General features: G+C 38.6%; 1 protein-coding gene across 4 annotated transcripts in view; it reads left to right on the forward strand.

The window, feature by feature from the left end:
* col14a1a (collagen, type XIV, alpha 1a) overlaps positions 1 to 25,780 on the forward strand; it is an 86,038-nt gene that overhangs the window by 4,719 nt on the left and 55,539 nt on the right. For 3 of the 4 annotated variants that reach the window (XM_058389528.1, XM_058389537.1, XM_058389519.1), the window contains exons 4-9: positions 3,622 to 3,765; positions 4,008 to 4,094; positions 23,563 to 23,718; positions 23,830 to 23,949; positions 24,145 to 24,309; positions 24,779 to 24,940. In XM_058389528.1, coding sequence (XP_058245511.1) covers positions 3,622 to 3,765; positions 4,008 to 4,094; positions 23,563 to 23,718; positions 23,830 to 23,949; positions 24,145 to 24,309; positions 24,779 to 24,940 — 834 coding nt within the window. The remainder of the gene's footprint in view (positions 1 to 3,621; positions 3,766 to 4,007; positions 4,095 to 23,562; positions 23,719 to 23,829; positions 23,950 to 24,144; positions 24,310 to 24,778; positions 24,941 to 25,780) is intronic. The other variant, XM_058389545.1, reaches the window with a different exon arrangement.

Here is a 25,780-nt window from a genome sequence, read left to right on the forward strand (position 1 = left end):
ATGCCATGTGTGATATCAGCTCATGATATTGCAACTGTTCTATGTAGCATGCCTTGTAATATATAAAATACACATCATATTACGACTAAGACATGCAGCATTGCAATCAGAGTGCAGAGTCATCAGAGTACAATATTTCATTTCAGCTTTTCAGAGTACATCATGTCCATATTGTGTGTGCTGCATGACTGTGAAGTTTCTGTTTTCAAACAGTTGAAGTAGGGCTTGTTTTCAAATAGCTTGGAATAACAGGGACAAAGGCACAAACCTTGGCTTGTAGAAAAGCTTTGTGAGGATCAGGGGCTTATTAGCCACCGGGTCTCTAAGCTCGCCCTTTTGTTAAAGGCCACAAATCCTTTTCCGAGGGACAATACCAGGCCATGTCCGAACATGCTGAGAGCATTCTTTAGCATTCCTCTGCATATATTGAACCTGGCAGGACTGAACGACCATTCCTCATTACCCAATTGAGCAGAATGAACAGATGGGAAAGGCCATCATTTCTGTTATTGAAATTTTTTTTCTCTCTCTGTCCAAAGTGGTTTTAATTGCTAGAATTAGTTCCATTGGAAGATGTGAGGAGTTGATGAGATAAAAGGGGTTGAATGAGGACATGTGGTAGCGTAAGTGGGGAACTAAGCACAGATCACAGTGTGTTTTTAAGGGGGGGGGTTGTTCTTGGCCTGGAGCGATGCGCCGGAAACAGAACAGGTCAGAGCGAGGTCACCATCATATCCTGCGTTTACAGTATTAGATGTCAACTGAGCGGGTTTGAAATCCCATATCTATACTGTCATCCCTGAGCTATAGAAGACAGAGAGTGTGTGTGTGTGTGAGAGAAAGAGAGAGAGAGAGAGAGAGAGAGGTCACATGATGTTTACCTTTTGCAAAAAGCCAGACTTCATACTAGGAATTATGGCTTCATGGATTCCTTGATTTAAGCGCTAAAGGACCCCCACATAGCCTGATGCACTTCACTTGTGAGACTTGGCCAGGATTTCTGCTGAGCGCAAAACTAAACAAACGAAGATAAAACTTTAGCTTTTGGCTCGCAATATTGCACTCAGTGATGTCTTTCCAGATAAAAACATTGAAGATTCATTTTCTTAAGAACATTACAGCTGGAAGCATAAGTGTTATTGCATATCTATTTCCAGTTGCTGAAAATTGCTCTATTCCCTTAAAAAGATTCCTTCAAATATAAACTCAGATATAAGTCAAATACTGTATATACCATATAAAAAATCTGTATTGCCTACAAGAAATATTCTGAGCTCACTGAAGCAAAATGAAACTTCTGAATACTTTGATGTCCTCTCACCAGGAATTACGCCCTGGTAAAACTTTGCTGCCCGCAGCATTTGTTCTTAAAACGTGCTGACACATCAGCAGAAACAAAAGTCTTCAGCCCTTGAACCTCTTCGGTCTTCTCTAACCCCAATCATGCTCCAAGCTGCCGCTGAGCAAGCACTATTTAACCCACTCCTCATTCGAATTGATCTCTTGGTGGGCCACGAGGATTTAAATCACTATCATTGGTCAGTGGTCTGATTAGGAGAGGCAATGCCAGGAGTAAAGGAATTAAGTGGAGTCATAGCAGAGTTCTTTTTGTGAAACCAAAGGAGAGGTGTGTGAGGTTAAGCAAAGTGGACAAGTTGTGAAATAGAGCCTTAACAACATGTGAAAAAGACTTGTTCAAGGCTGATACCCAGCGTGTGTAATACAGAATGTCATTCTCAGTCACATGTGTTCATATGTCCTGTGATTTCCTGTGTATTGTACTGAACTGGCATGTTTCCAATACACCTGTGTGGTGGAATAATATGCATTCCTATGCAGCCTACAGCAGAAAGAAGCTGGAAATTTCTTTATGGGCATTTCAGATTGAAGACGTGCACCACTGAACTGGAATCTACATCTTATTCATAAAGCTTTCCACACGCTGATTTCTTACAGTTTGACATCAAGCCAGTATAATCGCTAAAATTCATCTCCATAAGAATCGACAGAAAGTTTTGCTATACACTCAAGCTCTATGAATTATAGAGAAAGGGTTATAAAAAATAAATGGACAGAGTGTTGCATTTTGACTTGGACAGTATTGCTTTCTATTTTTAGGTGATATTAGTTGGTATTTTTAGGCTATTTTGTTTGGATGGACTGCATTTTAAATTCGTTATACACTTTGTTTCTAGAATTACTTTTGCTTTAATTTCTGTACAAAATAAATTCATGTGACCTAAACCAGTGTGTATATTTTATTTAGCTACTGGTTTAAATTTATAGTAATTTTGCTCATGACATAATAAAATTGAATTTCCCCTACAGGGGATTAATAAAAGTATATCTCATCTCATCTCATCTCACCTCATCTCATCTCATCTCATCACTCTTAGCTCAAAAACACGAGCAAATGAGTAAATGTAAAAACTGGCACATGAGTCATTTAGTTACTGTAGGCAGTTTAGGAAAAACCTTTAACTTTGGAAAATCAGCCATTTTCAGACATGTACAGAAAATGTATAGTGGCGGTGTATTTTGTACAAGGTTGTCCTGGGTATTAGTAGTAATAATATTCATTTTAGCTCCAGTTTAAGATGCAAGGATGTAAAATTCACTTCAGTGCTATTATTTACTTGATTTAATCATGCAGAATTTACCTGAGTTTAATTTTACCCGCCCCCCCCGCCCCCCCAAAATGCAAATTGTTGCCAATTTTTAAAACTAAATTGTACCAATTATTTTATTTTTTTTGTTTGTGTTATCTAAATGCAAATACATTTTAGCAATTTTTTACATGGATGCCTGTTCATTCCTTTGCTGGTTCAGACTTATTTTTCACCCATTTTTAATAGATGTGGAATAATGCTTTAAGATAACTGAATAAGGCGGGATTTCAAGGAGTTAAATATCAACAAGATTATAGTAAGGAAGGAAGTAATCTTTATTTCTATTGTATAAAAAAGTGCTGTACAAAGGACATTAAAACATATTATATGAAAAGAATAAAAAAAGCATATTGTAAAATATGCAGAGAAAAACAACTAGCAAACAGCAGGGGATGAGCACAAATGGACTGAAAGATTAGTGGGCCAAGAAAGCCAGAGAACAAAAGTGTGTCTTGAGCTTAGATTTAAAAGCAGAAATGGAAGGAGCACTTTTAATGTCCAGTGGCAGCTGGTTCCACAGGCATCAAGCTATGACTGCAAATGCTCTGTCACTTTCTAGGGGCGGTTTTTACAATACATTATGAAGAAATACTACATAAATCCCCCTTCTACCCTTGAATTAACCCGCAATTCAATCCCATCTTATGACAATTTTTAAAGGATTTCCTCAACCCTGTTGAACTCATTCCATCAGGACAGACATAATCATGTCCTTATAAATCATTAGGCTGATAATTGCATCTCAATTCTTGTCAGCGAACCTAAAGCCAACAGAATCTTTATTACAGAATTGTCCTGTAAACAGATTGCTTCCACACCAATCGCTTGACATTGAGACTCGAATAGGCAGTCGGAATAAGAAATGAGCTTTGATAGCTTTGTTAGCGTTAATGAAATGGCATAGTAATGCATGCTAATGAGCCTTCTGTCAATGGTTTCTGTCTGATCGTAGACGGAGAGAGGAATGAGCTTCGAATTGGAAAGGGTCAAACCAAGGCGATAATAAATGACTTCAATCCCACGAAGGAGTACACAGTCAAGGTTATAGCTGTGAGTGGAAGTCAGCAAAGCAGAGCTCTTGAAGGAAGCTTTGCAGGTATGGAAAGTACTCACAGCATCATTACAGCCTTCCTGCATTTACTATTTACTTTTGTACTGTAACACCCTCAGTGCATTCTAATGCTTTTGCACTACATTAAAAATAAATGGTAATTGTAGGTCAGATAGATTTACTGATTGTGTTTACTTATGTTTCTCTTGAAAATTTTTTTTTCTGTTTTTTGGACCTCTGGCTACAGATATATGATTTGAACATGCTGAAATATTTATGCTTTGCAGCTCAGGCTCGAGAATTTGACAGAGAAAACACCCAACCACAGAGAATAAAGGAGATGCCTACAGAGGATGGTTCTGAACTATCAGGAGGTAAATCAAAGAGCAACATACATCACTTGTCTTTTTGTTTTTCTCACACAGACACATTTTCTTTTCCACATGCTCTTTTTTCTCCTTCAAAATCATTATTTCATCTTTGCCAATGGGAAATGCCCTTCTGTCAAGACCTTTGAGACTGGCTTTACACATCAGTGAAGTATAAAGATTTTAGTCAAGCACATTTGTGGAGGTCATCACTCTACCCAAGCACCTCTGCTTCCAGCTCTTCTGTCTCCTGATAAAATAACGTGCATGTTCATGACGCCAAGGTCAAAGATAATGATCTAGTTTGGAAATTCAGATGTCTCCGAAGGCCATGCTTCTGTCAGTTATGTGTAAAAGTATTTATTTTCCTATCTAGATGGGTTGTTCTTGGACGATTATCCTACAGCAGTCTACAGGCGTTTGTGTTTATAATATTATTACAAGGTACAAGGTATGAAAGAAGAAACTTTAATAGATGAAGGTTTGAGAAAGGATTAAAGAGGATTAAACTTTCAATATCTGTGATCATCTCTGTAAAAACAAGTATGTAGCTGATCGTGCGTGAGCGTTATCACAGCAGGTGGAGAATAGGTATCCAGGCTGATCAATCGGCTCGGCTGCTGCTGCTGTGCTGCGCGAGTGAAGACTGTTAGAAGGTCTAATGGGTCGAGCTGTGGCCATTTGTTTTAGAGAGCGCAGAATCCAATCTGGGCTGTGACGGTTTGAAATATGCTGTGGGGCTCTGTGGCGTGCTTCAGCCCTCATCAGGACCACTGTGTGGTGAAACCATATGGGAGAAAACCACATGAAGTCAACAGAAGTTGCTTTTGTGCACGCCTTTCTCATAGACTGAGACTGTAATTTTAGACACCTCGGTGGAATGCTGCCGGGCAGAGTAGCACAGATTTAGACTGAGCTTCAGCATATCACGGTGGTTTTTCTCTTTCAACTGGTGTAATTACGAGGCTGATATGGACAGTTTGGCACACAGTGCCACATGTGTGGTATTGGAGCAAAATAAAAAGGCCAAAGGGACTTAATGAAAACAAGAAAGAGGCTACTAGGCAGCTCTGGGCAATGCTTTTTTTTTTTACAGCCTGAGGCTACTCACGCTGAGACCTGCTATATATTGTGTTTCTACTTTTACTTTTATATCAGAGAGTGGCATTTTGTTTTGTGTGGTAGTGAGTAAAATAAGAACTGGAGTAAGACACAAGACTGCCTTTAATGCAATGAATTCCATAACAAAGAAATGTCTTTTCAGGCACAGATGACGTCTGATGCTCAGCGTGAATGCTGCTGAAGTCTTCGTATTTCAATTGTAGCTATCTGGAAAAAAGCAGGGAAAGGGATTTTCCCACATGGCCACCCACCTTAGTGTCGGTTTAGCTTGTTGTGTATATGTGTGTGTGTATTTGTGAATGTGCTGGCTGGTGTTGTGTGCTATCACAAGATCAGACTTCCTTTTGAAGTGGCTCTCCTGGGAACCTGCCCAAATAGACAGAATGAAAGTAAACAAGTCCTCATGCGGGATGTGAATCTCATATTTGAGTGCTATGTTAAAAAAAATAAAAAAATTTCCCAAAGCCGATGAATGATGCGGCAGCTCTTCAGAGTATTGCCAGCTTCAGTTGTCGCAACATTAAAAACCTAGAGAAACCACCTGCAACACTGATACATGTTCAACATCTGGATGGGGCATTCAATCACCAGGAGCATCTCCCCTCACACCAATTTCAAACAGCTGTCTGTTGGCTTTGAGTCGGGTCGGTCCAGAAATTACAGCACGGAGAGAGAGAGAGGAAGGGCAGTAATTGTTTTAGGAGAGAGAGAGAGATGGAGACAGGGAGGTGTTGCCTTCAGAAAGCAATTAGTTTGAGACTCCAGTGCCGGTTTAAACCACCTGGAGTAGCATTTGGTTTTTTTTCCATTTCTCTTTTTTTGTCTGGGCTCGTGGTAAAAGGTGGTGATTGTCAGAGGACTCATCTGTCACACATATAACTCTGTGGGTAATGGTGAATGAGACAGAGGTGTGATAATGGGCTTTGCTGACTTTTTTGGCCAGAGGGCAGGACACTGGTGAGCAGCATGGAGGAAATGCAGCAGAACCTGCAACTGTAATCTTCCTCTGAGACAGACACAGTCAGAGACGGAGACAGGGTGATGCATCCCCGTTCCCATGAGAGCTACAAACAAGCTGACAGAGCCATGCATTTGGACACTCCCTAAGTGGCCCGGCTTTTTTAATGAAAATGTACGGTGTGGTTTCAGTTAATGATTTTGTTTATTTTTTTATGAACAAGAAAACACTTTTAATGAGGGATCCCTGATACTGAGCCGCTGCTGGAAGTCCTGGACAGACAAGTCTGTCGTCTATAGGGCTCCCCAGTGCACTGCATTAGGCAGCACTAGATATTGTGGAGCTGAGAATGCTAATTTTGCCTTCAGTGACGTGGCACCAAGCTTGGACGGATTCTAACCACAAAGATGTTCTCTGAAGGAGAATTTCTCTAAAAGAGACATCAAAGCTTACTGGAAGAAAAGGCTGATGGGCAGAACCTTAGGCCTCAGACACAAACGGGGAATCCATGTCAGACTCGTAGTAATGCATGTCCTCTTATCTGCATGTTTGCCTGGAATTCTGATGAGAACATTAGCAAAGATTCTTGGCTTCTGAGCTATAATGAAATAATTGAATGGTACATATTTTTGATATGCAAATGATGTTAATTATGTACTTGCGACATTCTGGTCTCAACTGACATGAATTAAATATTGTTTTACATCTAGGATATTTTAATCCTGCGCTGGTGTGCATGCTAATTGAAAGGGGTGCTGTACACCGTATCACAATTACAAAAGTATTTAGGTGCATCTCAAACAGCTCCCTAAGTAGGGCTCAGTGTATTGTGTACACATGTTGGGGGACTGCTACGGACCCTGGCTCACTACACATTGCGACACTGATGACTCAGTTTCTGATGACATTACGACATAAAACATCAGCAGTGGCATTTATCGAGAAACAGGACCAATTTTCTTTTCTTTTTGAGCTGAGGGACTTCAGAAAATATATAGTCATTTCCAGTAAGGGAACACAAGAATATCAGCACTCCCTGGTTTTTGCTGGGCATTGTGGGATTTTTTTTTAGGGGATGAACGTTCCAGTGCACCGGAAGGATTTTACGACTGATACTGCTCTTAAAATGGCCGACTCCCTGATCAGCACTCTTTGTGATATTGAGTGCTCTGTTTCACTGCTACACACTGAGTCTGCTGCTTTCATCAGCCTGAGCTGAGTGTTTAAAATTCAGCCTTAGTACAACAGTTTCCTCCTAATCTCATACTGATCGAGTGAGTTTGTGTAGAATCTGTTTTGTTGATTAATTTGGGGCTTGGACTCAGGTGTAAGCCACATAGCCATATGGCCAACAACAAAACTTCAGCTTCCTAAAACCCAAGTCATGTCACTGAATGGAATTAGCGAGCTGAAATGTTGTAACGACTCAACTCTGGCAGTCAGTCGTTTAATGCGCTCTGATTCAATTTGCTGTCTACCACAGAAACATCAAACCAGCCGGCCATCATTTAATTGTCTGAACAACAAGTGCACACCAATTGACTTTATTTTCTGAATTAGTTACTGTTATGTGTGATCAAAGGTCTTTATTTCTCGTGTGGCCTAATGGAAGGGTAAGACACTTTGAGAAGTTTATTATCTGTGTCTAAACACTCATTTACACGGTCATGTACAGACAAGTGAAGATGCAATCATGCAACCGAGATCCATCTCTGAGGCACTGGTTTGTTTATTGCTCTCTCTGACCTGTTCATCCATTGCTGTTGCTGGATGATGAGCAAATTATGTTTGTTGCTTGTGAGTTTGTGTGTGTGTGTGTTTGAGAGGAGGCACTGTTTCATTTCCAATTTAATATCGCTGACTATAATTAAGGTAGAGGGCAGCTCAAGGGCTACTGATGCAATCACAGGCATCAGGCATATTTCATATTTTCTGGACACTAAACCTCACTGTGAGCAGCAGTAGAAATGATCCTCGCTTGCAGCCATACCAGCCTGAGAACACCCGGTCTCATCCATTCTCAGAATCTAACAAGGATTGGGCCTGCAAGCCGGTTTTAGACTGTGTGATTACAGTGGTCTTTTAAGATTATTACTTGTCACACTGTGACAACGTCTATATGAGACTGTGCCATAAAGTGCTGCCATGATGATAGCCTAATGATAGAGCTGTACTTAACCCTTTTTTATCAGTACTGGCATTCCAGAAACTAACCCTCGTTGGTTTTTGTGGAATTTTTCTTTCAATAAATTACTCCTAGTAGGCTAGTTAAAAAAACAACAAGTAAAATTAGTAAGCTAGGAAAAAACTACAAATTCTTAAAGCTCTGAGTGGCTATTTTAATGTGAGCCATTAAGCACCAGGACAGGACGAAAGACATTCGGTGCTAAACATAGGCAACCTCAAAACAGGCAGAAATGAAATTTTTTGGTCTCCGGTAAAAAGAGTCTGATAAAAAGAACATCTTGCTTAGGTCATCAATGAGCACAGTCCAGGCTTGTTCAGAAACAGATGTCACATAAACAGAAAGCTACTTCAAATTGGGAATGAGGTTGTTTTTAATGTTCTTAGTTTGTTTATGTCCATAATCATGTTTGGCTTAATTGTTGTCATTATCATTGCAGGATACTGACAGCTGGTTTTATACTGTGATTACTATGATTTTAACCCAGTTTTGCTGATGCAGATGAAAAAAGCGCACTTTGTTAAAGAATTCTTCGGTCATAACTTGAGGCTGTTGGAGCACCGAATGCAATGTGCTCACCGGCGGCCGGTTTAATACCACCGCGATCAAACACAGTTCTTTTATGATGGCAGATTTTTCTTTGCATCAGCTAAATTGGGCAAAAAAAATCATACAGTAATAAGCCAATTTTAGTAGTTGGATATGAGAAGAGCTCCTCTTTTTTAGCATTTGGTGCATTTCTTTATTGCATGGAGCACTGCCAGTCATCCCTCACACCTCTAATGGGGAGGCACAGAGCCCTGAAGACAGGAGATGACTGTTCTTGGATGCATAATGTGGAAGTGTAAATGTGTGTCATTTGTTAATGAGGGGAGGCTTCTAACTCCTCTGCATACTGATTTCAACCCTCACTCCTCTTTCCCTCTGCATTTCTTCTTGTTTATGTGTAGATAGATATTTGGGCTCATCCACTTTCTCCCAGTCTCTGTTTAAACATGCAGAAGTCATGCACACTGTCCTTCATAAGCAAAGCAGATGTGTCCAGAGATGGGCATCACTTCATCTCCCTGCCTCTGTTTCTTTCTCTCTCACATCCTTCACCCCCGTAAGGCTTTCCTTCATGTTTTTATGAGTCTGAAGCTATGCTATCCTGCACTGATACAGGTGTTATTTTTTTCCTCATGCGAACTTATGCGATGGACACATATTTTCGAATAACAGTAGTAAATAGGTTTATTCACTAGCAGGTATTTAGCCAACATTTTATATCACAGTATTTTTTTACATTGTGGATGGTGATGCTGTGTACACACTTTTGCGGATCGAAAAATAACTGTAAATGAATGGCTCTTTATATCAACCTGGTTTCTGTCACTTCTAAAATATGAAATGGTCATGTAAGTATGAATACACAATGGGGCTTATAGAGAATAATCAACAATGGCCAGGCCTGTAAAATGTACAGCGTGTCAATTGTTGACTTTCCAATATTCCCTCAAAAATATTTTGAGGTTATACCACTGCAAATTCCCACAAGTTGATGTTAATATATTTTTAATGAACTGTTTCATTAAATGGAATGTGAGACATTCACTAGACGAGTTCCGGTTATCACTTATTTATAGCAGCTATAAAAAGCCTCTCTTTTCTTCTCTCTTCTGAATTTAAGAAAAAAAATGCAGATTGCCATTTTGCATTTTACAAAAATGCAGCTTGCTATTTGACCAAGAAACAAGAAAGAAAGCACTTATACCCAAGATTCCTTCCGTGAATGTTAAATAAACATCTCACCATATAAATAAGTCTAAGTTTTTCTTTGTCTTCTTTGTTGCATGACTGCCGTACAAATCCAGTTAATACAGAAACAATAACGTATTAGACTGAGCACATTAATATAAACCTGTGATTTGAATTATTACTGGCATCAGAGCCGTGCTCTTATTGAAAATTAATCACCTAATACCTCCTGACTGATCAGATCTGAGAACTCATCAATTTCACTGTAATGAAACAAGAGAACAAATTTGAACAGAAAAAAAGCTTCATAATGAATCAAGAGGTTTTGTGCAACCATTGAGTATCAGAATTTTTAAAAGAAATTTCTTTTTCACTGTGCTCTGGAAGTAGTAATTGATAACTGTGAACGTCTTCATTTTGCACACTGCTTCTGGGAATAATCTTCTCAGTAGCAACAACATAATAAAGGCCTGAGTGTTACATTCTGCTGTGGTCTGATTTTAGCTGACATCCAAATCCTTTCAAAGAGTGCAAACACTCCCTCTTGTTTTCACAGCTGTAGATCGGAAAAAACTGCAGCCTTCCAAACAAATGGCTCCCATCCAGTGCTGAAGGCCAGCACCAGCTAATGGATGACTTAATAAGAGGCTCTTAGGTGACACTCCTTACACATAAAGTCAGCCAGTAAGGCTGAGGAAATGCTGGTCTGGAGGGGGATCTTTTTATACCATCCATCAGAGCAGGAAATCCTGTTCATGAAAATTATGTGCGTTGCCACATTAATTTCTTGCATTATTATTTATTTATGCTTGGCCTCTCCCTGCAGGGATTCATGATATCTTTGGGGGAGTTTTGTATGAGAGCTGTCAACCAAGTGAAAACCACACTTGTGCATGCACACATGCATACAAACTTGCACATGTCCTCTCACACACAGACAAAATGCAGTGCAAGGACATTGTCTGATTTGCCATGATGTGATGATGAATGTATAATAAGGCAGCTAAAGGACCATCTGGGGATGACAGGGAATTCTTCTGGCACACATACATTTCTTGTGCAGGCATATTGCGGCAAAATGAATGCCTCTAAATTAACTACACTTTAAATGCTGATTAAAAATAAAGTGTCATTGTGATGTGTGATGTTCTTCTGTTATTCTTTGTTTAGAAGGACTCTACCTGAATACAAATACATTCTTCAGAGTCAACAGACAATGTGTTCTAAACTAATACAAGTATAAATATGAATACAGCATGAACTACTTGTGACCGCTTTTATTTTGAAAGCTTAGTCGAAAGTAAATGTGGTTTAAATCAGGCTGTTGGTTTTGGGAAATAGAACAATGTAAATTTATTTTTTAAAATATCAAGGACATGCACTTCCACCCTTCCACCCTTCCTTCCATCCATCCAGCCACACATCCATCCACCCATCCATCCATCCATCCACTCATCCATCCATCCATCCATCCATCCATTTTCTGTACCTCTTAACATGTTGGTGTTGGACTTTATCCAAAGAGACCTGGGTGGGCACAATGCAGGGGGACACCCTGGATGGGGTTGCCAACCTATTGCATGGAACAATCACACACACACACACACACACACACACACTACAGACAGATTAGGGATGCCAATCAGCCTACAACACATGTCATGCATGTGGCTGGGGAGGAAACTGGATTACCCAGAGGAAACCCCTGAAGCACAGAAAGAACATGCAAATTCTGTACACATGGGGCAGATTTGGAAATCGAGTAATGCAGCTGACATCAAGGAATTCACAGATGATGACAGTGCTGCCATTTGTCTGTGTTTTTTCCTTTTTGGTTCAGGGCACAACCACTTCAGGTTTAAATCAGAATACATATACAGATACTCTAAGCATTAAAAAGCTAGAGATACAGATAGTGTTACTGTGTTACACCATTATTCTTTAGGTAAAATTACAGTTCTGCACAATTCATTGATGTAAACAAGCAGCTTCAACACAAAACTGTGACATGAAATGCAGCAGGATGCTTATTGATGCTGCTCATTATTCTGCTGGGGTAACCATAGTGTAAATTATGTCTCACAAATGCGTGCACACACGCACGCAGACACACACACACACACACACACACACACACAGAAATACGCTTACCGCATAGAAAATTCTGGCAACAAATAGTGGTTAAATCTTGGCTCACTAAAACACTGCAGGGACCCTGGGATGCTTTGCGGTCCTTGACCTTCACAAGAAGCACCAGGAAGTCAGCTTTACCATATCTAATTGTAGTAGCACTCTAATTCATGAGTACTTAGCATAAAATGAGGAGTTCACTCATCGCTACAGTGCACAGAGCTTAATCAGGAAGCCTCTCTCTGTCTGTGATGCACAAACACTCACTCTCATATACTGACTTTTATAGCCCAAGTGTCTGAACGTGAAACCAAGAGCATTAATATATGGTGTAGTGAACGTTGTTCAGGTCTGTGACATATCTTATTCTGCAGATGTTAATAATGAATGTTGGTGGAAATTAACCTCTGAAGTGGTTTGGCACAGATCAGGGTTGTAATTGTAAGTGCAGCTGATGCTTCTACAAGCTCAGACAAAAGAGCACTAACCTCAAGTGTACTTCTGCAGTATCTTTCGGGACAGAAATGTGTACTATTAATTAGGAATTAATTATTAATTGTGTATTAATAAATTACTAAAAATACAGTAATTGTATGTTATTACTATATTTACTAATGATTACTATATTAGTATTTTTTTGAGGGATTTATCCTTGAATGTTATTAGAACTGAATGTTTGTTCTCTTACTTATTTACATGTCTAGGACACTTCTTTTAGTTTATTTAGACCTTCAAAGTACTCATTACAAACCCCGAAGGTCTCTACTCCTTTCAAGGACTGTACGCTATTTGTCACTATTTGTTTTACTTTTCCTTTACAGTTTAAATCAAGGTCATAGCTATCAAGAATGGCTTACATTGCATCTACAGTCGTCAGTGTACGTGGTTAACACTTTAGCTGTTTGTGTGTACTTGAAGATGGATAAAATGTTGGATTTTAGTGTGGTATTTGTCCCTGTCAGGGATTTGTAGAGATGGCGGATGCAGGTGCAGACTTTTTTTGTAGAAGGGGTAAAAAGAACAAAGAAACAGTGAATACAAACCAAAATAGCAAAGTAGACAGACTATGGAAGGCAAAGTGACAAATAAGGCACAAAAGCATGACAGTGAGTTTCACAGGAAGTAGGACTTAAGCACAGGTGCTGATTGGGGAAACACAGAACATGTGTGGAAGGTAAAGAAACATGTAACCAAGTAAGCACTACTCCCTGGCATGTCATATGAAAATTCTTCATATGACATGCCAGGGGTAATTGGTAATGTAGTCCAGTGCTGATTCGACATAACCCTGACACTCATTTTAATATTTCAGTATGTTTCTGTATAATGAGGGGTTTTCTTTGCATTCGGAAAAGCAAGTTGATGCAGATTTTTAAGTTAGCCTGTTTTCTTTCCTTATGTTAGCATGCACCGATCAGGCATAACATTATGAGCAGTGAGAGGTGAAGTGAATAACACTGATTATCTCTTCGTCATGGCACCTGTTAGTGGGTGGGATATATTAGGCAGCAAGTCAACATTTTGTCCTCAAAGTTGATGTGTTAGAAGCAGGAAAAATGGGCAAGCGTAAGGATTTGAGCGAGTTTTACAAGGGCCAAATTGTGATGGCTAGACCACTGGATCAGAGCATCTCCAAAACTGCAGCTCTTGTGGGGTGTTCCCGGTCTGCAGTGGTCAGTATCTATCAAAAGTGGTCCAAGGAAGCAACAGTGGTGAACAGGCGACAGGGTCATGAGCAGCCAAGGTACTTGGATGCACGTTGGGAGTGAAGGCTGCCCCATGTGATCCGATCCAACAGACGAGCTACTGTTGATCAAATTGCTGAAGAAGTTAATGCTGGTTCTGATAGAAAGCTGTCAGAATACACAGTGCATGACGGGTCAGGGCTGTTTTGGCAGCAAAAGGGGGACCAACACAATATTAGGCAGGTGGTCATTATCTTATGCCTGGCCGGTGTAGATTCCAGTAGCTAACTTAATTAGGCAGCAAATGTTATCTCTGGCTAAGAGTAAATATTATTATTTACAGGAGATTTTATTTCTGATGATTTCATTAGTCGTGCATATGACCAACAGACATACAGAGATTAAATGATGTTTTCAGGGAAAACAGAAAAGTTTCTCATAACAGGTAAAAATAAGCAATGAAGTTAATGTTCACATTAAACACGGTGTAACGTAATTCCGTCAGGTATAATGTACTTTTTTCTTTTTGATATTTGAACACATTTGGCAAGTATTTTTGTATTTGGATTTTTATCTTTTTTTCCTTTTTCCCTTGGACTTTTATCCTTTGATTATTTACTTTTTCCCACCATTGTTACTGTCTTTTTTCCTAGAAAGGTTTAAGTTATTGTGTAGTATTTTTAAAGGATTCTTTGTTAATCTTTCCATGTGAAAGAAAGACATTGAATGTACAAACTAAAGTATAGCCTTTAGGCTTCCACCCCAGTGACAAGGAAAGGCACAATTCAGCACTGTTTTCCTTTTTTCTTTTCTGAGAGTGACTAGGAGCACACTGTGATTAGGCTCCATGCTGGAACTGTACTTGAGCTTGGCAACTTCCTGAAATGCGGAGCATCAGAGTGCTGACAGTAAGGATTATGCACACAAGGCAGAACTGAATAATTGGTTTGATTGTTTCTCTTTATGCATAAAGCACTGTAAATTAAATACCATCTTTCCCTTTGAGGAGATGCCATTAGAAGTCCTGTACTGTCTGCAGTATAATAGACAGCTTGACTAAAAATGTCCATGAATTATTTACTGAATAATTTGTACTGTTTAAAAGGAGGACGCATGTCTGAAGGATTAGCTGTCTGGGGAGAATAATGCATGAAAAGTATTCACAGAGTGAGAATTTGACTGATAAAAAGCCAACCGCTGAGGGCTGAAAGTGTTCTGACTCCCAGTGATCACAAACCTGTTTCTCATTGTGGGTGCAAAGAGCTCTTTAATAACGAGACTGTATAATGTGCCACTGAGGAGTTTGGGAATTGGGGTGACACGTGCACTGTGTCTCCTGTTCTGTGTGTGCTCCCATATAAAATCCCTCACTCGTGTCTTACCAGGCCAGACACAGCCAGAGTCTGTGCAGCTATAAAAACCATCAGACACTGCATGAAAAATACAAAAATCAAATACAAGTCTGAGGTACTGTCTCTCTTGCAGATCCATTTAGACATTTTTTTATAGAAGAGTAGCTTGGGTTAAATGGTTGTTTAAGAAAGAAATCTAAGCCGAAGGCAAATGAAGTAAGAAAGCAGCTTTGAAATGCCCTGGACCTTATTTTCAGGTCTCAGACGCAATTCTGAAGAAGTCGTGGATATGTCCTGGGGTTTGGCTGCATGACTGTCTAGAGGAGTCTCGTCTGATGACTTTTCAGTGCGAACAGGAGTCAGGGATGGGGTAGATGTAACACTTGGTCTGGATGTTGAGTTAAAGCCGGGCAGTCAGCTCACTGTGCTTTCTGCAATTAGACAAAACTCAGGCAGAGTAGTTCCTGAGCTGTATTGCATGAAAATGTGAAATTAACCAGTTCCATGCTGACATGCACAGTCTTTTTTCTCCCCTTTCTGATCTATTCAGTAAGAAAAGAGAGGGCTTTTCAAGCCTTGTGACAACTCTTAAAGAATTTGTCTTTTCAGGTTTCAGGCATTATCTGTGTTTTTCCTGCTCACTAAAAGGAAATGCTGCTTTTAGTGCTTATCATGGTGATGATCATGACCAACAAAGTAACAAACTACATATATTCTTGTTCAGTATTTGAGTTTACTGTATCTGTACATTCTTAAAAAGTAAAATCATATTACTTTCAGTGTTATTGTTGATCACTTAAACAGAAAAGCAGTTTCTTGCCATAAATCTACAGGGACCAAATGCTTAGTGAGCAGCAGCAGCAGTGTCTGAGACAGAGGAGACAGAAAAGGCTCAATTTGTCAGCTATTGTCTGATTTAAAATGTTTAAAAGGAAACAGCTTGATAATGTACTGCAGACTGTGTGAGCCAAAACCTGTGGAGGTATACGATTAGCTAACAGTGTGAATAAGATGAGCCAGATTTTTTGTTATTGTGCAGTATAAAATCTCTGTGGTAATATTAACTTGTCTCTTTGATGACTCTGATAATGGAGGTAGGGTTCACTTTAGCATAGCTCACTTTGTTAGTTAGTTAATGCGTTCCTCACATATATATGCATGTGACGAGAGACTGATTGTGTCAGTTGGCAAGCGTAAAGATTTGAGGGAGTTTTTGTGATGACTAGACGACTGGATCAGAGCATCTCCAAAACTGCAGCTCTTGTGGGGTGTTCCCGGTCTGCAGTGGTCAGTATCTATCAAAAGTGGTCCAAGGAAGGAACAGTGGTGAACCGGTGACAGGGTCATGGGCAGTCAAGGCTCATTGATGCACATGGGGAGTGAAGGCTGGCCCGTGTGATCCGATCCAAAAGATGAGCTACTGTTACTCAAATTGCTGAAGAAGTTAATGTTGGTTCTGATAGAAAGGTGTCAGAATACACAGTGCGTGATGGGTCAGGGCTGTTTTGGCAGCAAAAGGGGGACCAACACAATATTAGGCAGGTGGTCATAATGTTATGCCTGATCGGTGTGTGTATATATATGTATATATATATATATATATATATATATATATATATACAGTATATATGGTAATTACTCAAGTATATATTTTTTTACCAGATGTCTCAGCTTACTCCCACTTGAGTGATATTCTTGATTGTTACTTTTACTTCTGTTGAAGTGTGTTATTACTGGAGTAGCAGTGTTTTTCCCTCACAGTGTTTTGTATTCTTTCCAACACTGTAGATGAACAAATGTGAAATGAAGTATTTTTTCAGAAATCAGTAGTCATAGGACACGTTATCCACTTGTGTGTTATTGCCAGCAGTTTGGGCTGAATGGATTGGTTAAGTAATGTCAACTCTTCTGAACAAAGCCAGTCTTTCTCTGCTCTCCACATTGCCTGGCTGTTGGCGGTGGAGCAGCACAGCCCATAGCAACGGAGGTAGACAAGGAGTGGCTGTGGTCTACATTCTTTTGTATAATAGAGAAGTCGGGGAAAATGGGAAAAAAGACTCTGATTTGAGGTCTTTGCTTCAAGCAGTTGAGCAGTGTGGGCGCTGAGCGTCTTGAATGGCTGAATGGTATTTAAATATGGTGTTTGGAATGTCTCTTTTTCTGCTCCCACTGGCAGCTAGATGCTCTCTCTCTCTCTCTCTCTCTCTCTCTATATATATATATATATATATATATATATATTGTTCTCCCTCTATCTTTTCTCCCTCTCTTTATCTCTCTCTTTCTCTCTCTCTGTCTTTCTTTCTCCTGCCACAATCACTTGGTTGTTTTAACTCAGAACACCACCATCTTGATGGCACTCATGTTTCTTTCAAATGCAGCTTAAGCAAGTTGTACACACCCCATCCCAAGATCTGATTTTATTGTAGATTTTATTATAGATCTAATATTCCTGCTTGTAAATATTTATACAGTGCTGCACAAATTGTTTTACTTCTGAATTGCTGATATATAACAGCTGAATGGAATGAGTTTGAAGGCCAAAGATCAATATTTATACAGGCAATTTCATTCTCAAGTGAATTTCTTTTTTTATCATATAGATTTCTCTTGTACATTTGGTAATACTATAAAAAAAAAGCATTCATTTAGAAAAAGTGGTTATGAATCTATATTTTCTGGAATTTCTGTATGGTAGTCTGAATCATTCTGGACTTTATTAAGGCCAAAAGGTCATGCTAGTCCATCACTGTCATGGTAATAATTACGTATTAATCTTTACTGCAAATTCAGACTCTGTAGACCGTAATGAACTCATTGCATTCAGTAACATGTCCACTACAGCTGAATGACAATATCCAATTTAAACAATGTAATGCTCTACTAAACAGATGAACATGCTAATAAATTACTGGGTCTTCCGCCATGCAAGACATGAACTCATATCATCCTATGGAGCCGTCTTGATATCAATTACTGACCTCAACACTGTGTACTGTGGTAGTAGCTTAGCTAAAACTAAAACATTAGTCAAATGGAAAATTTTTTTTTATTAGTTCAATCAGGGAAATAACTTGGATACTTTTCCTAAAGTCTTTGTAAGTGTGTGTTTGTGTGTGTGTGTAAAGATCTTTCACTTGATCAGGTTTTCTCAGTCCAAATGGAGCTGTCCTATTTTGTGATGTTTTTTCCTCCTGCCCTCACATCACTGATGTGTGAGGTCAGGCAGCTATTAGGAGCTGTAAGTCTCTCTTTCATTCGGAACTTAGACAGCTCAATGCCTTTCAATTGACCACAAGGCAAAAAGAAGGGGGGGGGTCATTTTGCCTGAAGTGCCCTGAAATTAAGTATTTCTTTTTTCTCTCTCCTTGCTTATGGTGCACATTATGTTTCTAGGGTTTCACACATAGCAGTTAGTTTGTAATAGAACTCTAATGCGGCTTCATTGCGGTGAGAAAGCAGTTCAACACTCAATCGACCAAACTGCAGGAAATTAACACAATATGCCATGTACCAAGATTTAGTGCTTCAGTAAACATTACTATACAGTGATTGTACATACATATATAGACATTTTTTTTATACCTATTTATATTTCCTACTACACCTGTGCATAAGACATCCATTTTCCTGTACATATCATCCCCATAGCTGTCTATCCTTATTGTAATTTATTGTAAATATGCCACTTATGCACTTCTGCTTGGATGCTAACTGCATTTCATTGGCTCTGTACATGTACTCTGCACAATGACAATAGAGTTGAATCTAATCTAATCTAAATATGACTAAAACAAATCTGGGATTGTTTCACAAAGCAAATGATTGGAATTACTCAATTGTTTTAGGTTCTGTACTAATAATTCATTTATATATGTGGCTAAAACCCAAAGTGTATATTTTATTTACTTTATTGGGCTAAATTTCATATTATATTGTAAGTGCCTTTTTATGGATGAGCTGTTTTTAATATTTCTTCTTGTGTGTTGCCTTTAAGCCCTGTTTTGAAATGTTTTGAAAGATCAAGTGTTTTCTTGGTTCATGCATTTTTTGTTCCTCAGTCAGGTGTAGACTTTGCATGTATATGTCTATGACATGATCTTGTGTACATGCTTAAGTTAAGTGGTCATCTTTCAGTCTTTATTAAGGCTGATGTTCATACACCGATCAGACATAACATTATGAGCACTGACTGGTGAAGTGAATAACACTGATTATCTCCTCATCATGGCACCTGTTAGTGGGTGGGATATATTAGGCAGCAAGTGAACATTTTGTCCTCAAAGTTGATGTGTTTGAAGCAGGAAAAATGGGCAAGTGTAAGGATTTGAGCGAGTTTGACAAGGGCCAAATTGTGATGGCTAGACGACTAGCTCTTGTGGGGTGTTCCCGGTCTTCAGTGGTCAGTATCTATCAAAAGTGGTCCAAGGAAGGAACAGTGGTGAACCGGTGACAGGGTCATGGGCGGCCAAGGCTCATTGATGCACGTGGGGAGTGAAGGCAGTGCATGATGGATCAGGGGCTGTTTTGGCAGCAAAAGGCGGACTAACGCAATATTAGACAGGTGGTCATAATGTTATGCCTGATCAGGATAATTTAAGTGTAATGCAAACGTTTAAATGAGGCCTACATTCTGAGGTTGAAGTTTATGGAGCTCATTTAAGCTTGTGAGCATGCAATACATAAGTAAGATTTACTAAAAACTTAAACTTTTAAAATTGTGTAATTTCTGTGTAAGTCCTCTTTAAAATATACTAAAATAAATTTACTAAGACTTTGTGTATGGAAATGATTACCACACCTTTCTTGAGTAAACCTCCCTCCAATATTATTTTCAGTCTTCTATTGTAGGCAGTGTTTTTTTGTAGATATGAGCTGCTAAACCTGGCACAAGATGAGACATGCAATGTCTCCTGAATATTTGGACCGGCAAAAAAAGGAGACAACAGATGCTGAATGTGACAGACAAATATTGAATATTTATATAATTATTCAAGCATTTACTCTTTTTTAGCCCTACTTGCCCATTAGCCTTCTTTCCTTTTTCGGTTTCTTTATTTATGTGGATTGTGAAACCTAACCAAACCAAATAGGACTGATAGGTGTAAAAGTCCCCTGAGTTTACTTTAGCTTCTAGGGTATTTTTATCTTTTGCTCTGTTTCCTTTTTTCCTGGACACCTCTTTAACAGATTTTGCCAGCAGAGACATAACTAAGAGTTACAGTCTTGACTGCTGGACGCCAGCACAGCAGATTAATAGTCCAGACACATGGGCCTCTGTGGACTCAGGAAAACTAACATATTCACATAAGCCTCTTGACACAATCAGGATGTCCTCATTTGATGTCTTAATGCTGCAGTGAATCATTGGAGATGATTGTATGTAGGTGTATGAATGCAGAAACTCATATGTGAAAATGTCATCAGAGAATAAAAGGCCACAATAAATGGAGCTTATAGTACTGCGTATTTGACTTATCTACATTTTTGTGTATCTTCATGTCAATCTCACCTGCTTGTCTGTTTTTTTCTCCCTCCAGCATGCATGTTTGTCGCAGACTCCTCAAGGAAACCCTAGGATATATCCCCGAGAGCACTGATGCGCTCTTAGAGATACTCTGCTATCACATGACCTTGGGCTTCTAAGACAGAAACGTTCTCTGTTGCCGAGTCTCTGCAGCTCTCAGGGATTAGAGCGAATCCATTCTGCTGGATCAGTGATGATCCTGATGCATTCTCACCACTGGTTCCCATCAGCATAATCAGGCTCAAGCTCAAACTCCCTGATAAGGCAGAGCAGCCTTGTGGTTCATCACCATCCAAATAAGTGGCTCTCTCGCTGTGCATTTAATGACCCTCTCGCTCAGGATGCTTATTCTTGCAATTTCCCTTGATTTCCTTTTGCAGCATTATCACAGAAAGCAGTTGAAGGTGTAATGGTGTGCAGCTGCATCGTGTAATGCCACAGGTCATACAACACCTGTTTGGTAATTTAAATGGGAGATACAGGATTTAATATATAAAAACAGGCCAGTGAACAAGCTTTAATTGAGCACTTACACACACATTTGACTTACTTACCCTTGCTCTGAATTTTAAAATGTGCTGAATTGACTTATTTTGCATTTTCAATTTATTGGAATGTATTTTTGAGTACCTGGCTGATTAAACTTTTCATAGCATGAAACAACTCTTCTGCATAGTCAATTTCAGAAAACAAGAAGTAATTCACCTCTAGATCAGCCTTTCTCAGTGAAGCATGTCTGTGGTATATCTTCACAAACTTTCGACACAAAATCAAAAAATATGATTTGACTTTTATACCAAACTAAGGAACACTTTAGCTTTTTTTTTATAACTAGTATTTTTCATTAATTGAAGATTGATTTCTTTTTAAAGCTCTGAAAAGGACTGGCATACAATGTAAGATAACAAAAAATCTGGAAAGTTTCCTAAACTAATTTATGTGTCAAAGGGTGCGTATTTAAATCTACAGTGGTGGCTTCTTCATAGGGACAGGTGGGGTATCTTTTTAGAAAATCTAAAATCTTCATAAACTAATACAATTTATTTTAAACACTGGTGAAACATTTATTACCTTTTTTGGGTAAACAACAATAAAAAATTCTTTTTCTCCAAATATAAGTTCTAAGACATTCTGGTGGTTTGCTTAACATTTTTGAGGCAATGTTCTTATAGCTTTATTTAGCACTATTATTATTATTATTATTATTATTATTATTATTATTATTATTATTATTATTATTTCTGCATTTAGTGATCAAAAATAAGAACTGCAACAAGTACTAATAGTACTATTAGTCCGTTGCGGCACTCATCACACTGGCTCTCAACACATTGTCAGTGCATAGCATAGTTAATGATAGGGTTGCCTATTTAGGTAGGGTTATCATTTAATCCCCCTTGGACCAGTTTATACTTTGCAGCCACCCAGAACTTGTTTAATAAAATTGGAATTAAGTCTAATACATTTATGCAACAAAAGGCAGACAGTGTCTCTATGATCTGCAGAAACCTTTTTCAGTGTAAGATATATTGCAAAGACTGAGACAGGGAAAGGAGTGGATGAAGCCCATACATTAGAAATGCTTGTCAACCTCAGGGACCTTGTTTTCCATGCAAAGGCTGAAAGATAAAAAAGAAAAATGTGTCTTCTTTTTCTAACATTCAGTTGATTCAAATTGTGTGTATGGAAATATTTTTAGATGTTGTGTACTTGGCAGTTTGCTGAAATCTGGCAACCCCTGTTAATGATATTATATAATTTTCAATATAATAAGCTCTTTGGGAAAAACACCAGCTGTGTCAAACAGAGTTGAACAAATTTATGTTTAAAACCATTGAAAAACAAGCTTGTAGATTGCATGCTTGATGACTGTATGTTGTTGATTTTTTCAGCTGCCTATAACAAGGTTACTCTAAAAATTCACTAGATATTAGCTTCACATAAGTCAAGTGTATATAGGATATCTGCTTTGAGGCTATATCATTATTTCTGCCATTTTGCTTCACCCAAACATATGGTCAAAGCCACTGCGGCAAATCCATAAATATGTCTATAACACTGTAATTATAGTTAATACATTTTGCACCTTTCTCGGCTACACATCCTTTTCATGCATTCGTTGGCCTGTTGGATGCTAGATTTCAAGTTTTTGGACAGAAAGTCTGCTCTGTATAAAATCCTTCAGAAATGGATGAGATATAGCGAAATAGCTATATATTATGGGATGTTTTACAAGGCATAAATGGCTAAATGAGGACTGCAGCACACTCGCATGCCCTAAACGGTGTCTTGTATGTCTGCACTTTCTAGATTTACTGCCTTTAGCAGGAGCTCCTCCATTACTGCTCATGTTAAAAATGTGTGTGTTTATAACCCTCTGGTGCAGAACTCTGGTGGGGTTTACTAGGGAGAGGCACTGCTCATGCACATACAGCTAACGAATGAAAGAAGCAATCTATCACCTTTTAAAGATTCATGTATTGCAGCTTGAGTGGAGCCCAAAGCAAATCCTCTGCAGTGGAAGCACCATGTTAGATGACAGTATGTTTGACTTGAGTCTTATTATAAGCACAAATCATGTTGTTATATTGACCTCCTTACTGGAAGCTTTGTGATCTAATAAAAATGTACCTCCCCAAATGTTTGACTCGTGTGTGTATATACTGGGCAGCTCATTTACACTACTTTTGCACCTGCATATCCCAGTTTACATAGCTATGTGCTCTAGATCTCAAAGTGAATCCTTTCTCTTTCTCTTTGTCTTTGTTCTCTTTGTAGTGGATCAGTTTGTCTGCACCACATCTGCAATCGCTGATATTGTCATCCTGGTAGATGGCTCGTGGAGTATCGGAAGGCTCAATTTCCGTCTGGTGCGCACATTCCTGGAAAGCCTGGTTAATGCTTTCGATGTGGGAATTGATAAAACCCGTATAGGTATGCTTTGTTTTGCTGTCCTTCCTCTGAATCACCCTGTCTTTGATCAGCAGTATGTTGTGGTTTACTTTTAATAGTAAGATAATATGGCTTATCACCTTGCCTTATCAGGACTGGCCCAGTATAGTGGAGATCCCAGGATTGAGTGGCACCTCAATGCCTTTACCACTAAAGAGTCTGTCATTGATGCTGTCAAAAACCTGCCATACAAAGGAGGAAACACACTCACAGGTAGTGTACTTGCAGTATGTAGAATCAAGCTTAGGGAAATTTTATTTATAAAGCACAATTACATTAGACAACAATGGATGTCCCAAAGTGACCTTCATATAGCATCACACACACAAAGTCTGAGCAGTGTATAGAGCACAAATGCAGCTATAGATTCTGGATGTCTTGGTATTTTAAAATTGGGTGTGTCCACAGGTTTGGCCCTTACCTACATTCTGAAGAACAGCTTCAAACCAGAATCAGGTTCTCGAAGCAACGTTCCCAAAATTGGGATCCTGATCACTGATGGTAAATCTCAGGATGCTGTTGAAGTTCCTGCCCAGAGCTTGAAGGATGCTGGTGTCGAGATCTTTGCCATTGGTAAGAGGAGATTCTTCATAAGACTTTGTGCTAAAAGCCTTTTAAAGCTAGTTTATGTTTTCAGATACTGGATAGTCTATGGATGGATGACTTCTATCTATCTATCTATCTATCTATCTATCTATCTATCTATCTATCTATCTATCTATCTATCTATCTATCTATCTATCTATCTATCTATCTATCCAAGAGAAAGTGAGGGAATGACAGTTCTTGGTGGTTCCATGGCATTAAATGTCCCATTAAAAAAAGCATTGCTGCTAAAATGTAATGCCAAAGAAGAACTTAGTTATTAATTCCATTATGTTTTATTCCTTACATAAGTATGCATGAAACTTGAACATATAAGGTTTGAATATATACTGTATACCTTTCTGTTTTGTGTTTAGAGAATGTACTATATGAATTGAAATGTTGGTGTCTTTATAAATGTGTGTGATTACGAGTGTGTGTGTCTGCCCATGTGTAGGGGTAAAGAATGCCGATGAAAATGAGCTGAAGGTCATCGCCTCTGAACCACAGGAAACACACACCTACAACGTGGCCGACTTCAGCATCATGAATACTATAGTGGAGGGTCTGACCAAGACTGTCTGTGACGGAGTACAGCAACAAGATAAAGACATTAAAAGTCAGTACTTGCTTATGCTAATCTAAATATGTTCACCACTGACTATTGAAATTCTAACCTAGACATTATATAGTCAACTGGAGAAAATTTCATATTTTGAAAATTGTTTAAACTATACATTCATCTGGACTCTGCTGTGACAATAACTCTAATGTTGCTGCTACAAACCAATGTTTACATACGACACAATATTCTCACTTTAAGTTTAATTTATTAATATATGCATCCATCTATTTCACCTTCTTCTACTTTCTTCCTTTTCTTTTGTCTCAGCTATTAAGCAGTACATATTTTCACACTTTTAAACAGTTTATATTTATTTACAGATGTTTTATACAGATGTTTACTCAAAGCTTTTAGTACTAACAGACTTATTCCATTTATCATCATTTCAACAATTGTATTTTATTTATGTTATTTTATTTTATTTTTATACTTTTGTATTTGCACGGATCTTTTTTAACTACTCTGCGTGCCTTAAATTGCCCCCTGGGGATAAATAAAGTTTTTTTTAAATTGAATCGAATAAACAGCAACACGTATACCCAAAACCAATGCCTTGCAGAAACAAGAATATACAGGATTTTAAAATGTTCTTCATAGAAGAGTGGCTTAAGATCCTTCTATAAATGTTCAATCTTGCATGAAGAGGCTCAGTGCTGTTATTCTCTCCAGGGGGAAGAATTACCAAATATTAACTTGGGGATGGTCGAAATATAAAAAACCACTGTCTAGCAGAAAAAACCCCAACAATTTTTACTTCAAGAATTAAACTAGGTAGAGTTCCTGTATGTTTAAGCAATACAATTTTGCTAGTTTCATCTGTTATTCTTTTTATAT

Source organism: Hemibagrus wyckioides, linkage group LG01 (genome assembly GCF_019097595.1).
Source record: "Hemibagrus wyckioides isolate EC202008001 linkage group LG01, SWU_Hwy_1.0, whole genome shotgun sequence".
NCBI lineage: Eukaryota > Metazoa > Chordata > Actinopteri > Siluriformes > Bagridae > Hemibagrus > Hemibagrus wyckioides.